Source organism: Tursiops truncatus, chromosome 7 (genome assembly GCF_011762595.2).
Source record: "Tursiops truncatus isolate mTurTru1 chromosome 7, mTurTru1.mat.Y, whole genome shotgun sequence".
In the NCBI taxonomy this organism is placed as follows: Eukaryota; Metazoa; Chordata; class Mammalia; order Artiodactyla; family Delphinidae; genus Tursiops; species Tursiops truncatus.
In genome coordinates, this window is record NC_047040.1 from 81,861,272 (window position 1) to 81,880,189 (window position 18,918).

The following is an 18,918-nucleotide window of genomic DNA, read 5'->3' on the forward strand; positions in this document are numbered from 1 at the left end:
GGTGCTGGGAAAACTGGACAGTTACATGTATAAGAATGAAATTAGCACACTCCCTGACACCATACACAAAAATAAACTCAAAATGAATTAAAGACCTAAATGTAAGACTGGACACTATAAAATCTTCGAGGAAAACATAGGAAGAACACTCTTTGACATAAATCACAGCAAGATCTTTTTTGACCCACCTCCTAGAGTAATGGAAATAAAAACAGAAATAAACAAATGGGATCTAATGAAACTTAAAAGCTTTTGCATAACAAAGGAAACTATAAGCAAGACGAAAGTACAACCCTCAGAATGGGAGAAAACATTTGCAAACAAAGCAACAGACAAAGGATTAATCTCCAAAATACATAAACAGCTTATGCAGCTCAATATTAAAAAAAAAAAAAAAAAAAACCCACTCAAAAAATGGGCAGAAGACCTAAATATGACATTTCTCCAAAGACATATAGATGGCCAAAAGGCACATGAAAAGATGCTCAACATCACTAATTATTAGAGAAATGCAAATCAAAAGTACAATGAGGTATCAACTGATACTGGTTAGAATGGGCATCATCAGAAAATCTACAAACAATAAATGCTGCAGAGGGTGTGGGGAAAAGGGAACCCTCTTGTACTGTTGGTGGGAATGTAAATTGATGGAGCCACTATGGAGAACAGTATGGAGGTTCCTTAAACTAAAAATAGAACTACCATGTGTCCCAGCAATCCCATTACTGGGCATATACCCAGAGAAAACCATAATTTAAAAATACACATGCACCCCAGTGTTCATTACAGCACTATTTACAGTAGCCAGGTCATGGAAGCAACCTAAATGCCCATAGACAGACAAATGTCTAAGGAAATTGTACCTATATGCAATGGGATATTACTCAGCCATAAAAAGGAATGAAATTGTGTCATTTCTAGAGATGTGGATAGACCTATATACTGTCATACAAAGTGAAGTAAGTCAAAGAGAAAAACAAGTATTGTACATTAACTCATATATGTGGAGTCTAGAAAAATGGTACAGATGAACTGGTTTGCAATGCAGAGGTGGAGACACGGATGTAGAGAATAAACGTATGGACACCAAGGGGCAAAAGCGGGATGTTGGGTGGTTGTGGGATTAATTGGGAGATTGGAATTGACATGTATACACTAATATGTATAAAATAGATAGCTAATAACCAGCTGTATAAAAAAATAAAATTAAGTTAAATTGAAAAAAAAACTGCCAAAAGGAAACTTTGCAGAATGGCTATAACATTTCACATTCTTACCAGTAGTTGTATTAGAGATGTGGATTCTCTGCATCCTCACCAGCATTTGCTGTTTTCACGTTTTAATTTTTGCTGTTCAAATAGGTGTGTACATATACCTCATTGTGGTTATAATTTGCATTTTTCTAATGACTAATGTGTTTCATGTGTTTATTTGGCATCCCTATACCCTCTTTGGTTGAAGTGTCTATGCCCTTTGTCCATTTTTCTAGATTTCTGTATTGTTGAGCTTTGAAGCTTCTCTGTATATAAGTCCTTTGTCAGATATGTGGTTTGCATCTATCATTCCAAAACTTGTCGTTTCATCTATAAAGTTAGAATTGTCTTTTAAAATATTCTTTGTAATAGAGTGGAGATTTGACTGTTATTTGGAGGGGCTAGATGTATTAAAATCAATGTCAATTAAGACTCAATTTGCAGTAAAAATTTATGTGGGTTAGGAACTGAAGTAGTGTGTATGTGTATGTTTCTTTCATGAATGATCACCAAATGACGAATATGTTTGTTTTTAGTGGCTTACCTGAATTATATTTGATGCAAAGAGGCAGATTAGACACCTACCCTGCAACCTCAGGCATTTTACTTACCTCTTCTGAGCATTTTTTTTCAACCCATGAAATGGGGAGAAATATGTTTTAATTCCATTAATACTGTGAAATCGCTAATATAGCTCTACAAAGATAAGGTATATTGTAAAAGCTCTCCTCCATTTTTTAAAAATTCACTTCTCCTTATTGTCTAGGGGACATTTGTTCCATTGTTTCCTGTGATTTCAGATTTTGGCTTGTAGACCTTCTTCACAATCAAGAGTATCTTAAACCAGAATGAGGATATCATTTCATGTTGCTAAAATGGTTTTTTGCCCACACACAACTCTGATTTAAGGGAAAAATTTTAAATAGAATAAAATTAAAATAATTAATGTAAAGTTTCTCAAGCAAGGTGCCTCATACAGAGAAAAAGCTGCTGGAAGGGCTCTAAGGGTGACTGAGGAAACCACTTTTCTCTTAAGAAAGAAGCTTCTTAAGGGACCAAGACATCAGTAGAGTACTCTGTTCTTGAGTTTCCAATTTGAGTGCCTGGAGCCGGAAGCCCTTTGGGGTTTAAGAAGGGAGGGACAGATTTGCTTGTTATCTGTTTTTCAAAGCATTTCTCAACTGCTGTCCTGTTAGAAACAGCATTCCAAGGGTTGGCATCTGTCAGTATATGAAATTAATAAATATGAATATAAAATATGTCACAGAGGTTGATCTTCCTTTAAGTTATTGAAATGTGTACTTTTTAAAAACAGTTGAGGGCTTCCCTGGTGGCGCAGTGGTTGAGAGTCCGCCTGCCAATGCAGGGGACATGGGTTCGTGCCCTGGTCTGGGAAGATCCCACATACCGCGGAGCGGCTAGGCCCATGAGCCATGGCCGCTGAGCCTGCACATCCGGAGCCCGTGCTCCGCAACGGGAGAGGCCACAACAGTGAGGGGCCCGTGTACCGCAAAAAAATAAAACAGTTGACTAAATAGCAGTTAACCAAGTATATACAGTTATAGCTATATATAATAGTTATATATAATCAAGTATACCGTGACTGGGTTTAAATCTTGACTCTGTGACTTACACACTGGTTTTGGTCAAGCTACTTAACCTTTCTGTGTCTTCTAATCTGAAAGCAGTGTTAATGATCATATTTATCCCATAGGGTTATTCTTAGGATTAAATGAGTTCATAAAATCAGAGCACTTGTAACAGTTACTGGCTAAGCTATTATTACCTGATTAGTAAAGTAATTATATAGGAAATTGTTGATGAGAAAATTAGATCTTTTAGCCAAAGGTGTTTATCTATGAGTATATTGCCCTCAAGGAGAATTTTACAGAACTTCTTTTTTTTCGTTAGTATATATATATTTTTCATTCCAGTTACCATTGCCAATTTTATTTTGGACATTATGCTAAAATGCTTGGAACTTTTAAATATCCTCAATTTGGGGACACTGACAGTTAACCAAATTTTGTTTAGTGTGATTTGATTATGAAAAAGAAGTACAGGCAGTTCTGTATGTTTACAGAAGAGACATTTTACCTAGTCTGTAATGAGTGTTTATGACTGATGAGTAGAACAAGAAAGCGAAAGCTTTCTGGAAGGGCTGATCCTGTGGGATGGATGTGGGGAGAAACACTGTATGTAAAGGAAGCATATAGATTGGTTTTTGTTTTTGTTTTTAAAGGCAAGGAAGGGAAGCTGAATAGTAAATTGAAAAGAAAGGTAGGAGTAATTGTGTGTGAGAACCATCTAAATTGTGGAATGGAGTGTCAATTAAACCTGTACTTAGACAAAGAGGAGCCGTTGAGATGGTTTTTTTTTCTATTTTTATTGAGAAACAATTTACATACATCACTGTATAATTTTAAGATGTTTAGCAGGATGGTTTTATTTACATATATTATGAAATGATTCCTACAATTAGGTTCAACTGAGAATTTTTAAAGTTTGAGAAATTTGAACATTTTTCATGTTTTAAAACTTGTTTATTTTGATTCTATAATAGTACATTCTTAAATAATCTCTATAAGTTAATAGTCTTTATATTCATGCTAAAAATTATTTTTCTTTTTTTTAAGGATTTCAGTTTGTTGAAATGAGCAGTCGTAAATCAAAGAGTAACAACTTAATACAAGCAGAATACCTTTCACAGGTTGGTATATATTTTCATTACTCTGAAGGTCTGTTACCATGCAAAGGTGATAAGAGAATTAGTCATCTTCTTAACTTGAATTCTTCCCTTAGCATGTATGAAGAACCACTCTTTTCATTCTCAAGGGAAGAGTATCTTTGCTACTTCCTAATTTCAACCTCTAAGTCTTTGGATAGATGGAATCCTAACTTTACTCATGTCTTCCTAAATGTGCTCTAGTTCAGTTTAGTTTAATATTATCTTTAGAGTTTTGTACTACTTTTGGTAAATTTATTCCTAAGTATTTTATTCCTTTTGATGCTATTGTAAACGGAATTGTTTTCTTAATTTTATGTTTTACTTATTGCAAGTGTATCTAAATGAAATTGATTTTTCTATATTAATCTTGTATTCTGTAACCTTCCTGAACTCGTTTATTCTAATATTTTTTTAGTTTATTCCTTAGGATTTTCTTTATATAAGATCATGTCATCTGCAATAGAGGTAGTTTTAATTCTTTCTTCTCAATCTAGATGAATCTCATTTCTTTTTCTTGTGTAATTGCCCTGACTAGAACCTTCAGTATAACACTGAATAAACTAGCAAGAGCAGACAATTTTATTTTGTTTTTGATATTGGGGAAATGCGTTCAGTCTTTCACCATTGAGTATGATGTTAGCTGTAGGTTTTTGTGTGTGTTCTTTATCAGGTTGAGGAAGTCCCTTTATATTCCTAGTATGTTGAGTGTTTTTATCATGAACATTTAATGTTTTCTTAAGTGCATATATATCTCTTTCGAGGAGTCTAGTAGGGAATGTGCATGATATTTCTACACTGGCATTTCTTTTTTAAAGATTTTTTTGATGTGGACCATGTTTAAAGTCTTTATTGAGTTTATTACAATATTGCTTTTGTTTTATGTTTTGGTTTTTTGGCCATGAGATATATGGGATCTTAGCTCCCCAACCGGTGATCGAACCCACACCCCCTATATTGTAAGGTGAAGTCTTAACCACTGAACTGCCAGGGAACTCCCTACACTGGCATTTCTATTTATCTGGCTTGACCAGACTACATTTCTTTTAAACAAAAACTAAATGTTGGGCTTCCCTGGTGGCACAGTGGTTGAGAGTCCGCCTGCCAATGCAGGGGACACGGGTTCGTGCCCCGGTCCAGGAAGATCCCACATGCCGCAGAATGGCTGGGCCCGTGAGCCATGGCCGCTGAGCCTGTGCGCCGGAGCCTGTGCTCTGCAACGGTAGAGGCCACAACAGTGAGAGGCCCACGTACCGCAAAAAAAAAAAAAACAAAACTAAATGTTTTTGGCATTCCTTTGTGAGACCTTACCTTCCTTCTTTTAGAAGGAAAATGTTTAATTCTGTTTTTTAATTTAACTTTTACATATCTTTGTAAAGTGAACAAATCTTCCATGTGCAGCTTAATTAATTTCTACACATGTATACACCTGTTTAACTTTCATCTCAGATCACTTTAGGATTTTTGAACCTCTGACTATTCACTACAACTTCACTTTATCTCTCACTTTATTTTATACAGTTGTCTCTCTAATAGACTTTAATGAAGTTTAAAAAAAGAAAAGGACTGAGGGTTGTCTTTTGACTTCTAGTAATCTTATCTAGGGGGCGGAATACACACTGTGATTCGTTGAATCTATATATGCCCCTTTAATTTTTTTACAGATATCAGCTATTACCTGTATAGTACCTATATTGTGTTATAGATAACTGCCTCTTTTAATCATCAAAACAGGCCTGCCAGAAAAGTGTTATTGTTTCTTTGGCACCAATCTTCCTATTCTTTCCACTTCCTCTATAACTATAAGTATGGATTATTTTATCCCCAGTGAATAATTTGCTTTGATCATCCTCTGGTACATGTAAAGAGAACTCAGATCTATTTCTTTGGTATGTGAAGGATCAGTCCCATGCTGTCAGTCTGGGAGAAGCAAATAATCCTGGAGGCTTCTTGTTTTACACAACTGAATCTAAGCCCTTTGTTCTAAGGCAAACTCAAAATTTAGGTCTTTAGAAGAATTTTTTCTTAATTCCAATCATTTCGTATTTTATGTCCTAGGTGAATATAATTTCTTCCATATAATTGAGCAAATCCTTATATGCTGTTACTGCTATTTTGCAGGTTGTTTCTTGAATGTGTCATTTTTTTCCAAATACATTCATTTCTTTCCAATATATTTGCAGTGTTTTTTTAGGCATAGATCATGTTCGTTTAGTAGTATGGTGCTCTGCATCTAATAGGCCCTCAATAACTATATGGACTTTTAAATTTCTTTTTTTTTTTTTTTTTTTTTTGCGGTACGCGGGCCTCTCACTGCTGTGGCCTCTCCCATTGCGGAGCAACAGGCTCCGGACGCGCAGGCTCAGCGGCCATGGCCCACGGGCACAGCCGCTCCGCGGCACGTGGGATCCTCCCGGACCGGGGCTCGAACCCGTGTCCCCTGCATCGGCAGGCAGACTCTCAACCACTGCACCACCAGGGAAGCCCTAAATTTCTTTTATTTCCTCGGAATCCTGACTTTTGTGACAGGTAGAGATTGATAAGGCTTGAGGTAAACCAGTGTAGATGTGTTGGTCTCTAGAGACTGAGGTGTGGTTCATGAGCATTATTAAATTAGATTACATTATTAGATTCTCTCCTGTCTTTGTTTGTTGGCTGATATATTACGCAAAGTGAGGTATTCATTCACTCACATGGATTAAAACAGCCCTCAAATTGCTGATGTATCTAAAGGAACTAATTCTTTCTCTTGTTGAAAGCTTCATAACTAAGTTCTCATCCTTTCTCTGGACCTTGAGATAGGTAAAAAGAATTGTTAATTTTACAACTTAGGAAAATGCCAGATGTCATGATGATAAGTTATTTAGGGAGGGTTGAATTGATTCATTAATACCTAATTCTGACTGCTATAAATGTATATTCTTATTCTTTTTTGATTGCATATGTAATATTTTCATTTATATTTATTCACTTTATTTTTATCAGGCACAAAGAATTTTACGGGAAAGATTTTGTCATCAGAGTCCACATAGTAACCTATTTGGAGTACAAGTACAATATAAGTAAGTTTAGCTATCTGCTTGTCTGTTATGAAACTACTTACAGATGCCCTTTAGGTTTTGCAAAAATTGTCATACACAGATTTTATTAAACAAGGCTAACAGACATTTTATAGAGGTAAAAAATTTTGCTTTGTATATAAAAAAATGACTGTTGTGAAGCAAGAGCAGATATCAATATTTCCATAGTGAAAAAAACCTTTTAACTTTCAATCTTGTATCATTTCTATAATCTGGTATTATGGAGAGAATTCTGAGCTTGCACCTACCTAATACTCAGCAGCCAGCTGTGGAGTGAAAGGTTCTAAGAGTTGCCACTGTTGTCCCTTGTCCCATACTATCATAAAGACCAAGATACTTCAGTGTTACTTGGTTTCTCTTTTTGACGTTTCCAGAGAATCAGTATTTGTGTTCTTCTCTGTAGGACTATTTAGAGCATAAGTGCCCAGAAGAAGAGAAAAAAGGAATGGCTGTTTTTGTTCAAATTCAGCTTTTAAAAAGTATTACCTAGCAAATTATTTCAGCTTTCCTTTTTAAATTTTGGCCTATTTATATCATTTCAGACACTTAATTGAGCTGCTAAAAAGAACTGCTATTCATGGAGAAAGTAATTCTGTTCTCATTATTGGACCCCGAGGATCAGGAAAGACCATGGTAAAAGCTGTTGATTTCTGATGTTCCTTTGCTTTGTAGGCATGTGATGATTCTTAGGGACAACACTGGAAATATTTTTCATTGTTTTCATTATTGTGTTACTAATATTTTGCTTTTTTTTTTATTTAAATCTTAGAAGACATGCAAAGCCTGTATAGAGTGGTATATTTGAGTTGAACAATGTTTTTTACCTTTTTCTCCCTCACAGTAACAAATTTTCAAATAATGTTTGTTCCATCATGGTCTTTTATCCTTGAAGAATTTGTGATTGACAATGGACAAAGCAGACTAGCAGCTATTGAGCCTGTACCTTGTGTCTTTTATTTATGTTTTGTCATTTATTCTTTACATTAACCCTGCAAGGTAGGTTTGGTATTGTCTCTATTTGTAGATTAGGTAACTATCATACCATGCATTCTTTTTTTTCCTCTTATTGTTTAACCCTAACTCAGGCAGTTTTTATATGTACACTCACGTCTTCTAGAATTCTCTTCTACTTTCCCTCTTTACTATATTTGCTTAGTCACCTTCAAAAGATACTGTTGCTTTTTTCCCTCAGTTTCTCTTTTTTCATTCATTATATAAGACAAATTATGGCTGTTATATTGCAAGTATTACTATTTAATTATAAAATCTGTTTTCTGCTATATTCCATGCAATAAATTTAGATTTCTCACTAATATGCTTTTTATATTATGTGTATAAGTAAAATTATGTATTATTTTATATTAAGTAAAATTATGTAAAATAGAAATAAAATTACGTTTTTATTTATTTTTTTTTTTTGCGGTATGCGGGCCTCTCACTGTTGTGGCCTCTCCCGTTGCGGAGCACAGGCTCCGGCCGCTCCGCGGCATGTGGGATCTTCCCGGACCGCGGCACGAACCCATGTCCCCTGCATCGGCAGGCGGACTCTCAACCACTGCGCCACCAGGGAAGCCCTACGTTTTTATTTTTTAAGCAGTATATTTTCACTGTACATTACGTAAGATGAGGAAATTAGGACTTTAGGATTTTACTGTTATCACCATTTCCAGTATTGTTTGAAGTACATCAATTGGGAATTTAGATCTAGATAATTTCTTTTCTTTTTTAATCTTTTAAGAGTTTTTCATTTATTATAATCACATTTACGATAGTATTTATTTTTGACTGTTTAATTTGGTTCAGTCCTTGGGCTCAGTCCTTATATGTAACCACTGTTTCTTTATTCTTGTTTTTTTATTACGATTTTCCTTTTTGTGTTCGACTTCAGTGCTATTTGGGGTAGTTTTTACAGGAGAACCATGTGACTAATATGCTTTGGAATTATTAGACTATTTAAAATTATTAACAATAATTCTATTAACAATAGAAAAACTGAGCAAAGATATGCACAGAAAGATCATAGGAAATTAAATACAAAACGATCTTAAACTTATAAACGTGTTCAATTTCACTCATATTTAGTAAATTAAATAAAAACTATAGTAATTTTCTCTATCAGGTTGACAAGAAAATCTGTAAGATTGATAACATACTGATGTTTTTGCTGGTGGTATAAATTAGAATTAGACAAAATCTAACCACACTACAAATGTGTATAATACCCTTTGACTCAGCAACATTTCTAGGAATTTACTGTTGTGAAATGATGCATGTACAGTTACTTATTTCAGCACTGTTTGTTAATAGTGAAAGATGAGAAACAATATAAATGCCCATCAACAGAATACTGGTTGACAAATCATGGTACATCCATCCATATAATGGACTATGATACAGCGGTAAAAACGAATAAGGAAATATTTGTAGACAGTACATAAAGAAAAGGAAAAAAATGCTCATATTTCTGTTGGTTCATCTGTGAACCAAAAATTCCCTGAAATGTGTATATATTTTTAAAAATTTTTATTGGAGTATAGTTGATTTACAATGTTGTGTTAGTTTCAGGTATATATCAAAGGTGAATCAGTTTTACATATATACACATCCACTCTTTTTTTAGATTCTTTTCCTATATAGGCCATTACAGAGTATTGACTAGAGTTCCCTGTGCTATACAGTAGGTTCTTATTAGTTATCTGTTTTATATATAGTAGTATGTATATGTCAATCCCAGTCTTCCAATGTATCTATCCCTGCCCCCTTTATCCCCTGGTAACCATAAGTTTGTTTTCTACATCTGTGACTTGTTTGTAAATAAGTTCATTTATACCCTTTTTTTTAGATTCCACATATAAGTGCTATCATATGATATTTGTCTTTCTGTGTCTGACTTACTTCAGTCAGTATGACAATCTCTAGGTCCATCCATGTTGCTGCAAATGGCATTATTTTGTTCTTTTTTATGGCTGAGTAATATTCCATTGTATATATGTACCACATTTTCTTTTTCCATTCCTCTGTTGATGGACATTTAGGTTGCTTCCATGTCCTGGCTATTGTAAACAGTGCTGTAGTGACCATTGGGGTGCATGTATCTTTTCAAATTATGGTTTTCTTCAGGTATATGCCTAAGAGTGGGATTGCTGGGTCACAAGGTAGTTCTATTTTTAATTTTTTTAAGGAACCGCCATACTGTTCTCCATAGTGTCTGAAGAACAATTTACATTCCCACCAACAGTGTAGGAGAGTTCCCTTTTCTCCACACTCTCTCCAGCATTTATTATTTGTAGATTTTTTTGATGATGGCCATTCTGACCGGTGTGAGATGATACCTCATTGTAGTTTTGATTTGCATTTCTCTAATAATTAGTGATGTTGAGCATCTTTTCGTGTGCATTTTTTTAAAATTTATTTTTGGCTGCATTGGGTCTTCGTTGCTGACCGCTGGCTTCTCTCTAGTTGCGGCGAGTGGGGGCTGCCCCTCGCTGCCGTGCGCTGGCTTCTTATTGCAGTGGCTTCTCTTGTTGCGGAGCACGGGCTCTAGTCACCCGGGCTTCAGTAGTTGTGGCACGTGGGCTCAGCAGTTGTGGCTCACGGGCTCTAGAGCACAGGCTCAGTAGTTGTGGCGCATGGGCTTAGCTGCTCTGTGGCATGTGGGATCTTCTCGGACCAGGGCTCGAACCCGTGTCCCCTGCATTGGCAGGCAGATTCCCAACCACTGCACCACCAGGGAAGTCCCCATTTTTTTATATATAAATTTATTTTTATTTTTGGTTGTGTTGGGTCTTCGTTGCTGTGCAGTGGCTTTCTGTGCTTGTGGCGAGTGGTGGCTACTCTTCGTTGCGGTGCATGGGCTTCTTATTGTGGTGGCTTCTCTCATTGCGGAGCATGGGCTCTAGGCACGTGGGCTTCAGTAGTTGTGGCTGACGGGCTCTAGAGCACAGGCTCAACAGTTGTTGTTGCGCACGGGCTTAGTTGCTCCGCGGCATGTGGGATCTTCCTGGACCAGGGCTAGAACCTGTGTCCCCTGCATTGGCAGAAGGATTCTTTACCACTGCACCACCAGGGAAGTCCTTTCATGTGCTCTTTGGCCATCCATGTGCCTCCCTAAGATATTAAACACAAATATAGTGAGTTATTTGTTGAGGCAGGGATATGGGAACAGAGGTAGGAATCTTTTCACTGCATATCTTTTTATACTTTTTGAGGGGTAAACTATATGACCATACAATCTATCTTAAAAACTAAAGAATGGAAAGTTGGTTGAAGGCAAGGGTAAAAACCCCAACAACCTGCTTAACAGAACAAATCACTAAAGTCATTCAGACCACAGAAATGCAAAAGAGAATTGAAGTTTAGTAATATGGGGAAATGTAAAAAATATTTTAAATACATCAGAAATTATTTTGCACATTACTTACAACATGGCTGGGATTGAATTCTTGGGTCACAGTTTTTTCTCCTTTGGAATTACATAGATTTTATTCAATTTGTATTCTGTGGGAAAACTCCAAGGGTAGGCTTTTCTTTTTTCCTTTATAAATTGCTGTTTCAATCTGGATAGTTTAGATTATGCAGTCATAACAACCCTAAATTTCAGTGTCTTGACACAAAAGTTTATTGTTTACTTTTGCTCTATGCATAGTGTGGATCAGCAAGGGGACACTGTTCTCTGTAGTCACTCAAAGGAAGTGGTGGATGTTATGTCAGCATTTCTCCACAAACACCCCCATGGAAGAAAGGGAGCATGATGAATCATGGACACTCTTAAAGTTCCTACCCAGAGGTGATACAGAACACATCTCACAGTTCATTGAACAGAGTGAGTCACATGGTCACACCTAATTTCAAGAGAGCAAGGAAGTGCATTTTTCCTAGGTGCCTAGAAAGGGAGGTTAAGCAGAAGTAAGGTGAACATCACTGATGACCACCACAGCTAACATGTTTTGAGTTTGTGATATTTCCTCGTCTGGATGCTTTTAGAATTTCTCTGTCTTAGCAGTGTGAACATTTCACAGGCTATTTCCAAGTGTGGATCATAAAAACTGAAGCTCTGCAAACCCTCTTAATGTGAATTTAAGTCTTTCTTTAGTAAAGGATAATCTTCCTTTCTTTCCAGTTTTCATTATTTTATTGTCTTTGGAAAACACATTATCCTACGTATTTTTTATTTATTTAATTTAATTAATTAATTTTTTTTTTGTGGTACATGGGCCTCTCACTGCTGTGGTCTCTCCCGCCGCGGGGCACAGGACCCTGACACGCAGGCTCAGTGGCCATGGTCCACGGGCCCAGCCACTCTGCGGTATGTGGGATCCTCCCGGACCGGGGCACGAACCCGCGTCCCCTGCATCGGCAGGCAGACTCTCTACCACTACGCCACCAGGGAAGCTCTATCCTATGTTTCTTTTTTTTTTTTTTTTTTTTTTTTTTTTTTTTTTTCTGTACGCGGGCCTCTCACTGTTGTGGCCTCTCCCGTTGCAGAGCACAGGCCCTGGAGGCGCAGGCTCAGCGGCCATGGCTCACGGGCCCAGCTGCTCCGCGGCATGTGGGATCTTCCCGGACTGGTGCACGAACCCGTGTCCCCTGTGTCGGCAGGTGGACTCTCAACCACTGTGCCACCAGGGAAGCCCTATCCTATGTATTTTGGAAGAACATTTTTACATAATACTTGAATTCTTCAAGGAGCTCCATAGTGATACTCTTGTATCAGTACAGGAGAAAATGAGATCTAGGAAATCAGTACATTAGACCTGTTATTCTGTGGTACACTGCACATCTTGAAACAAAGTAACAATACAACAGAGAAGTTGAATCTCAGTGATTTATACATCCAAGTGTCAAGCCTAACAATATAACTTGAACAGCTAATGACTGAATTTATTCTGAACTTTCATCTTGGAAGTTTGTCCCTAAAGGCATGGAGAAAGTTCAGAAAAAAGGAAACAGAGCTAGTAAACGCTTACAAAGTTGTATAAGTAAATACAAATTAAAGCTATACTCCATTTCATTAGTAAATTGGCTAAAATAGATATATTTTTTTACAGAAAAAGTAAGCAGATAGTACAGAGTTCCCATATAATCTCCACATACATACATGCACACACGTGCACACAGTTTCCCCTATCATTAATATCTTGCTTTAGTGTGGTACATTTGTTAAAATTAATGAAAGTGATAGTGAGACATCATTACTAACTAAAATCCATGGTCTACATTAAGGGTCACTCTTTGAATTCTACAAGTCTGTGGGTACAGCACACTGTTCTGGTGTTTTGACGTCATTTATCTAATATGAGTTAACTGGAATATGGAAGAACCCATACCTGGTATTCCATTTTGGTACAATTTAATTTATTCCTACTGCACTCCAATATTGAGAGGTCAAAAAGATAAGGAGTATTGTTTAACTCGTGCCACTTTTGTGATTTGTTGTATGTGGGAGTATCCTGAGATATAAAATATATTCTTAGATAAGAATTTTATTATGTAATATAATTAGTATAATTATATATATCATAGCATTAGTACAGTCGTGTTAGTAATATTATTTAGTATAATCATGTAAATTTGAACTTAAAAAATAAGATTACAGTATATTTAAAACACTATCCTTGGCCAAACTATCCAAAATACAAAAATTCAAAATCTACAGTTAAGCGATAAAGGTAACAGATATTGTGGTTTGTTGTATTTCAAACATTTATTTTAAAAATAGATATGGTTCCAAATGACAGATTGGACCCTGGAAAATGCTCTTCTATATAGAGATAACTGTAGACAAAGAAACTTGCTAGATGGTTAAGTAGGATGTTTCTTCTAGTTGATATTTCCTCTAGTTGCATATTGTTGAATCTTGTGTTCCATAAAGTATTTGGGAATAGTAATAGTAGGTAAGCATAAAAATCTCTGGGTGTTGGCAGTTCTAAGCAAGCTGTGCTACTATGTTGGTAAAATTAATTTTTAGCTACAAAGAATGTGGAGATGGGGTAGCCAAATTCGTTATGATGGTTAGTGTAACATAACCAACTAAGTTTTTTTAGTACATAATATAGTTTAAAATATTTGAAAAGATGACATTGTTTCCTTGAAAAAAAAACTGGCATTATGTGATTGGTAACCTAGCTAATTACACAGTAAATTTTAGCAATATCCAGAGTGGAACTAAAATTATTATTTGAAGACATACTTGCTAATATGATCATTTCAGACGGTCACACCTCGTTAAAAAATTGTGAGCTGATTCAAGCAAATCATAGTAACCTGGTGTTAAAGTAAATTCAGTGGAAAGAGGCTATAAATCTGTTACAACTCTCTCTATGCATATGTAAAATGAAGGTATTATTATTAACTCTGTTTCATTTTGCAAAGAATTTGAAATGGTTTTGAACAATTCGTCAAACATAAAATGATTTTAAACATAAAATCAGAGCCAGGGAAATATAAATATTATGTAAGTAAAATATCAAGAGGTGGGGGAAAGAACACAGCAGGTTACTAAGAGAATACAGCATAAGAGACCCGAGTTTGTATCATCTGGGGGCTAACTCTTGCGATAGGGTCTGACTTGATCCAAAGACGGAAAAGTACCACCTCATCTTCTGACAGTTTTCTGTAAAGAATGTAACATCTCAGCTGGGCTTTTACTCATAGTATGACAGTTGACATTTTGAGATTGTCTTTTTTTAAGAGGACTTTTTTAAGAGGACTACCTGTGATATGAGGTAGAATTCCATATGCTTTAGAAACTATACAGATATACCAGGAATAGCTAGTATGTTTGATATACTGTTGTGAAACGTAATAATTTAAAATGAGGGTATTTGTTTTCTTTCTATTGCACAAAGATATTACAGTGACAAATAGAGGTAGAATATTGCAAATACAAATAGTATTTTATTTTTCAAAATAGCTTACCAGTTGTCTCAGTGACTTTGTTGAATAATCCTTTTTGTCCTCACTAAATTTTGATGCCATCTTTATTGTATACATAGCCTAATTTCCTGGACTATATATTTTGGGATAGTACCATTCTATTTCTATTTTCATATTAAAAAGAATAATCTGCCATTACTCTTCCTTTTAAAAAGCTTTATGTTTTTTCTTAATTCTATTTATTTTCAAATTTAAGGAAATATGTAGTATTAATATGAAGAGATATATATGATAGTGCAATATGAGTGATAAGATGTAACAAATCAAAAAATATAAAGAATGTAAGTATGTGGCATAGAAACCTGTAATTATAAAAATGTGAAGCTTTATAATTGAACAGTTTAAGGTGGCATAACACTTTCTGGGTATTTTTAGTAGTAATTACTATTATATTTTATTAGTATTAATAATTTTTTTTTAATTGTGAGCTCTAAGTTTAATAAGGGCTTTCTTTGCTTACCTAGCAGCTAACAAAGGCAACATCTCTTTTTTCAGCTTAACCTCTTGGTATTTCTTTTTTAATTTTCATTTTAAGGTAACATACAAAGTAGTTCACAGTATTTCATAAAAATTGCTGTATTGGGGGCAGATGTTTTGCTATCATTTAGCATTGTTCTTGTACTTATTTTCAATAGCTTTTAACTGATTTCAGTGATAATTTTGTAGAGTAAATGGTGGAGACATATAATGAACTGACTGAAACATGAAGTTCTTAAGTGGCCATAGTTTTATGTGACTTCTACTGTAGAGAAGTATTTCTTTGAAAACTTAAGGGTTATTTCTGAACGTTTATTAGAAGTTTGGGTAGCTGATTGAGAGAGTGTGGCATCAGTCCAGGCTCTGGCATCTTAAGAGTCAGACTTTAGGAGTTCAGTTAAACTTTCTATCTACAGAGAATCTGCAAATTTAATTGTTGATTTTTAAATGACAATCTGTTTATATTCTGTTCCTATTACTGATAGTTTAAAAAAGAATATGGGCTTATCATCTTTTACCTATTATTAAATATTTCATAAACTTTTTAATATTATTTAGTTAATAAACCATGCTTTGAAAGAACTAATGGAAGTAGAAGAAGTGAGTGAAAATGTATTACAAGTTCACTTAAATGGTAAGTATGTCCTCATTTTGTTATTGGAAATGATGTAAGCCATGTGAGCTTTTTATGTTATGAACCTTAATTTACTAGTGTGTTTTAAATCTGCATTAATAACTATATTTTAAAAACTAAATCCTTGTTTAACAACTTTTACTTTAGCACACTGTACACAGTATTTTTAGAAATTAAAAAAATATTAATAAAGGAGACACATAAGGTCTCTTGTTTTTTTTTAAATACTAATCCCAAGGAAGATGGTTCTTTGAGTCTATTAAATGTTTTCACTGTTGAGTTTTTAAAAGGAAATAATGTACACTAACAGGCTTTGACTTTTTTCTTTCTAGTTAAATTTTTAAAAGCATTAGAAAATTTACTTGAAAATAATCTGCATTGTATCAAATACATATTTCATTTTTATTAAATACTTTAAAATGGGCTTTATTTCAGGACTGCTGCAGATCAATGATAAAATTGCCTTAAAGGAAATCACAAGGCAGTTAAATCTGGAAAATGTAGTTGGAGATAAAGTTTTTGTAAGTATCATTTTCATTATTTTATTAAATAGGCTTCAAATTAAAGTCTGTATGCATAGATATGTTTATATTTTTGGAAGAGTAGGAAGAGTTCAGAGATTCTAAATTGAAATATGTAAGATTCTTATAAGAATGTACAATGTACTAGGATGCATTTATTCATCAAATCTTTATGTTTAGATTTTTTTTGAAGTAGGTTATACTAGTTATAAAATACTTCAAGAAATCCAGGTTTGTGTAGATATTATCTGAGTTTGTTTCTTTATCTGTAAGGTAAATATTATGATTCTCTACCCTTGGAGATAGATTAATATGTTTTTAAAAATACTACACTCTGGCAGTCTATTTCTACTCTTATGAGACTTGGATAGCATGGGAGTAGTGGAAAATGTATTGAATTTGAAGGTACAAAAAGTGGATTTGAGTCTTGCCCTATAACTATTGACTACCTGGTAATCATGGCTAATAAATATCTTTGAATTACAGATTCCTCACCTGTTAAATTGGCATTATCTTATTATACTTACCTCACAGATTTATTCTAAAGAAGAAAAGAAGTATTAAACATCATTTATGTTTTTTTTTTAAATAGGATGGTAATATGCTGTGCAAATGTCAGTTATCTCTTATTATTAAAATGTTCTCAGAAAGTTACCCACATCTCATTATTGTAGCTTGGAATCTCAGGACAGTAAACATCAATAACTTAAACTGATAAGAAATGTTTTGGAACTTTTATTAAACTTTTTACCTACCACTTGATTTATAAGGCTCAAGGGAAACATGATTAACTTGCAGCTGCCTTAATTTTCATAATGAAATGACTCATCTGCTTAATGCAATTGAAGCAGGTTGTAGACGTTCCAAGTTCATTTTCTGGTCACTGGTGATCATTCAGTGGTGTCACTCTAATCTCTAAACTGTGTCTCTGTTCTGCAGTAACACTGACATAGTTGTGTAAGCCTCCTAACATTTAGTAATTTTATTCTTTAAAAATTACCTATAACAAGTTGAGCCAATCATGTGTTACCCTTCCATTATCTACAGGTCTTTTTTTTTTTTTTTTTTGGCTGCATTGGGTCTTCATTGCTGCACACGGGCTTTCTCTAGTTGTGGTGAGCGGGGATAATCTTCATTGCGGTGGGCAGGCTTCTCATTGCAGTGGCTTCTCTTGTTGCGGAGCACGGGCTCTAGGTGCGTGGGCTTCAGTATGTGTGGCACATGGGCTCAGTAGTTGTGGCTCGCGGGCTCTAGAGCGCAGGCTCAGTAGTTGTGGCACGCAGGCTTAGTTGTTCTGCGGCATGTGGGATCTTCCCGGACCAGGGATCGAACCCGTGTCCCCTGCATTGGCAGGCGGATTCTTAAACACTGCACCACCAGGGAAGTCCCTATCTACAGGTCTTTGAAGTGCAAGTTCAAATGCTTCTTCTGTAAATCTGTTGTTCTACCTCCTGTCCAGAATGTAATGTAGAAGATAGCGGCCTAGTTGGCAAAGGAGAGTTACTATTACGTAGACTCTGTTTGGCTTTTGGTTTCCAGTAGATAAGTGTTTCTGACTTTTCTAAATAGAGCTATTTGCGTTGGATTCATATGAAATAATACAAGGCACAGTTGGTTATCATCCTAGTCATCACTATTGTTATCATAATCCCCACATATACAGATTATTAGTTTAACTTCTACATTGTATAGATTAGGCACCTGAGGCTAAGAGAACATAATTAGTGTGCCTAAAGTCATAAAATGACAAAGGCTGGGCATTAAGAAACTAAGTGATTTAACCCAGACCCTTTCTGTTTTGATGTACTTAGAGCAAACTTGTATATTCATTTTTTTTTATATATATATATATACACACACACACACACACACACATAAATGTGTATATTTATATAAATATATACTCATATAAGTAAATTCTTATAATATGTGCATATGAATTTAAGTATATACTTACACTTAATGTCAGGTATAATAGTCTTTAAAAAAATAGCAAAATGTAAGCAACCTTTGAGTAACTTTGACCACTGATTTTCCAACAGATTGTCTCTGAGCCTTTGTTTATGTTATGGTAAATACCTCTTGCCCTGCCTACCTTGGAAATAGTATTACTTGACAGTATGTAATCATCACAAAATATGTAGAAGCTCTTTAAAACCTGTTATGCTATTTTATATCAGTTCTCTCTACTGGGAAACAAACAAGTGGGTTTCTTTTTTCCTGTATATCTCCTCAAATTTAAAGTTGGCTGTTTCTTTAAATTAAGAAATCTGAATGAAGTAAAAATTAAGGA

The 18,918-nt window shown here is 35.1% G+C and overlaps 1 protein-coding gene across 5 annotated transcripts in view; it reads left to right on the top strand.

The window, feature by feature from the left end:
• Positions 1–18,918, top strand: part of ORC4 (origin recognition complex subunit 4) — a 95,599-nt gene that overhangs the window by 50,868 nt on the left and 25,813 nt on the right. For all 5 annotated transcript variants that reach the window (XM_073807736.1, XM_019925532.3, XM_019925535.3 and 2 more), the window contains 5 exons: positions 3,890–3,963; positions 6,964–7,040; positions 7,601–7,691; positions 16,029–16,104; positions 16,540–16,625. In XM_073807736.1, the coding sequence (XP_073663837.1) occupies positions 3,907–3,963; positions 6,964–7,040; positions 7,601–7,691; positions 16,029–16,104; positions 16,540–16,625 (387 nt within the window). In that variant the 5' untranslated portion in view covers positions 3,890–3,906. The remainder of the gene's footprint in view (positions 1–3,889; positions 3,964–6,963; positions 7,041–7,600; positions 7,692–16,028; positions 16,105–16,539; positions 16,626–18,918) is intronic.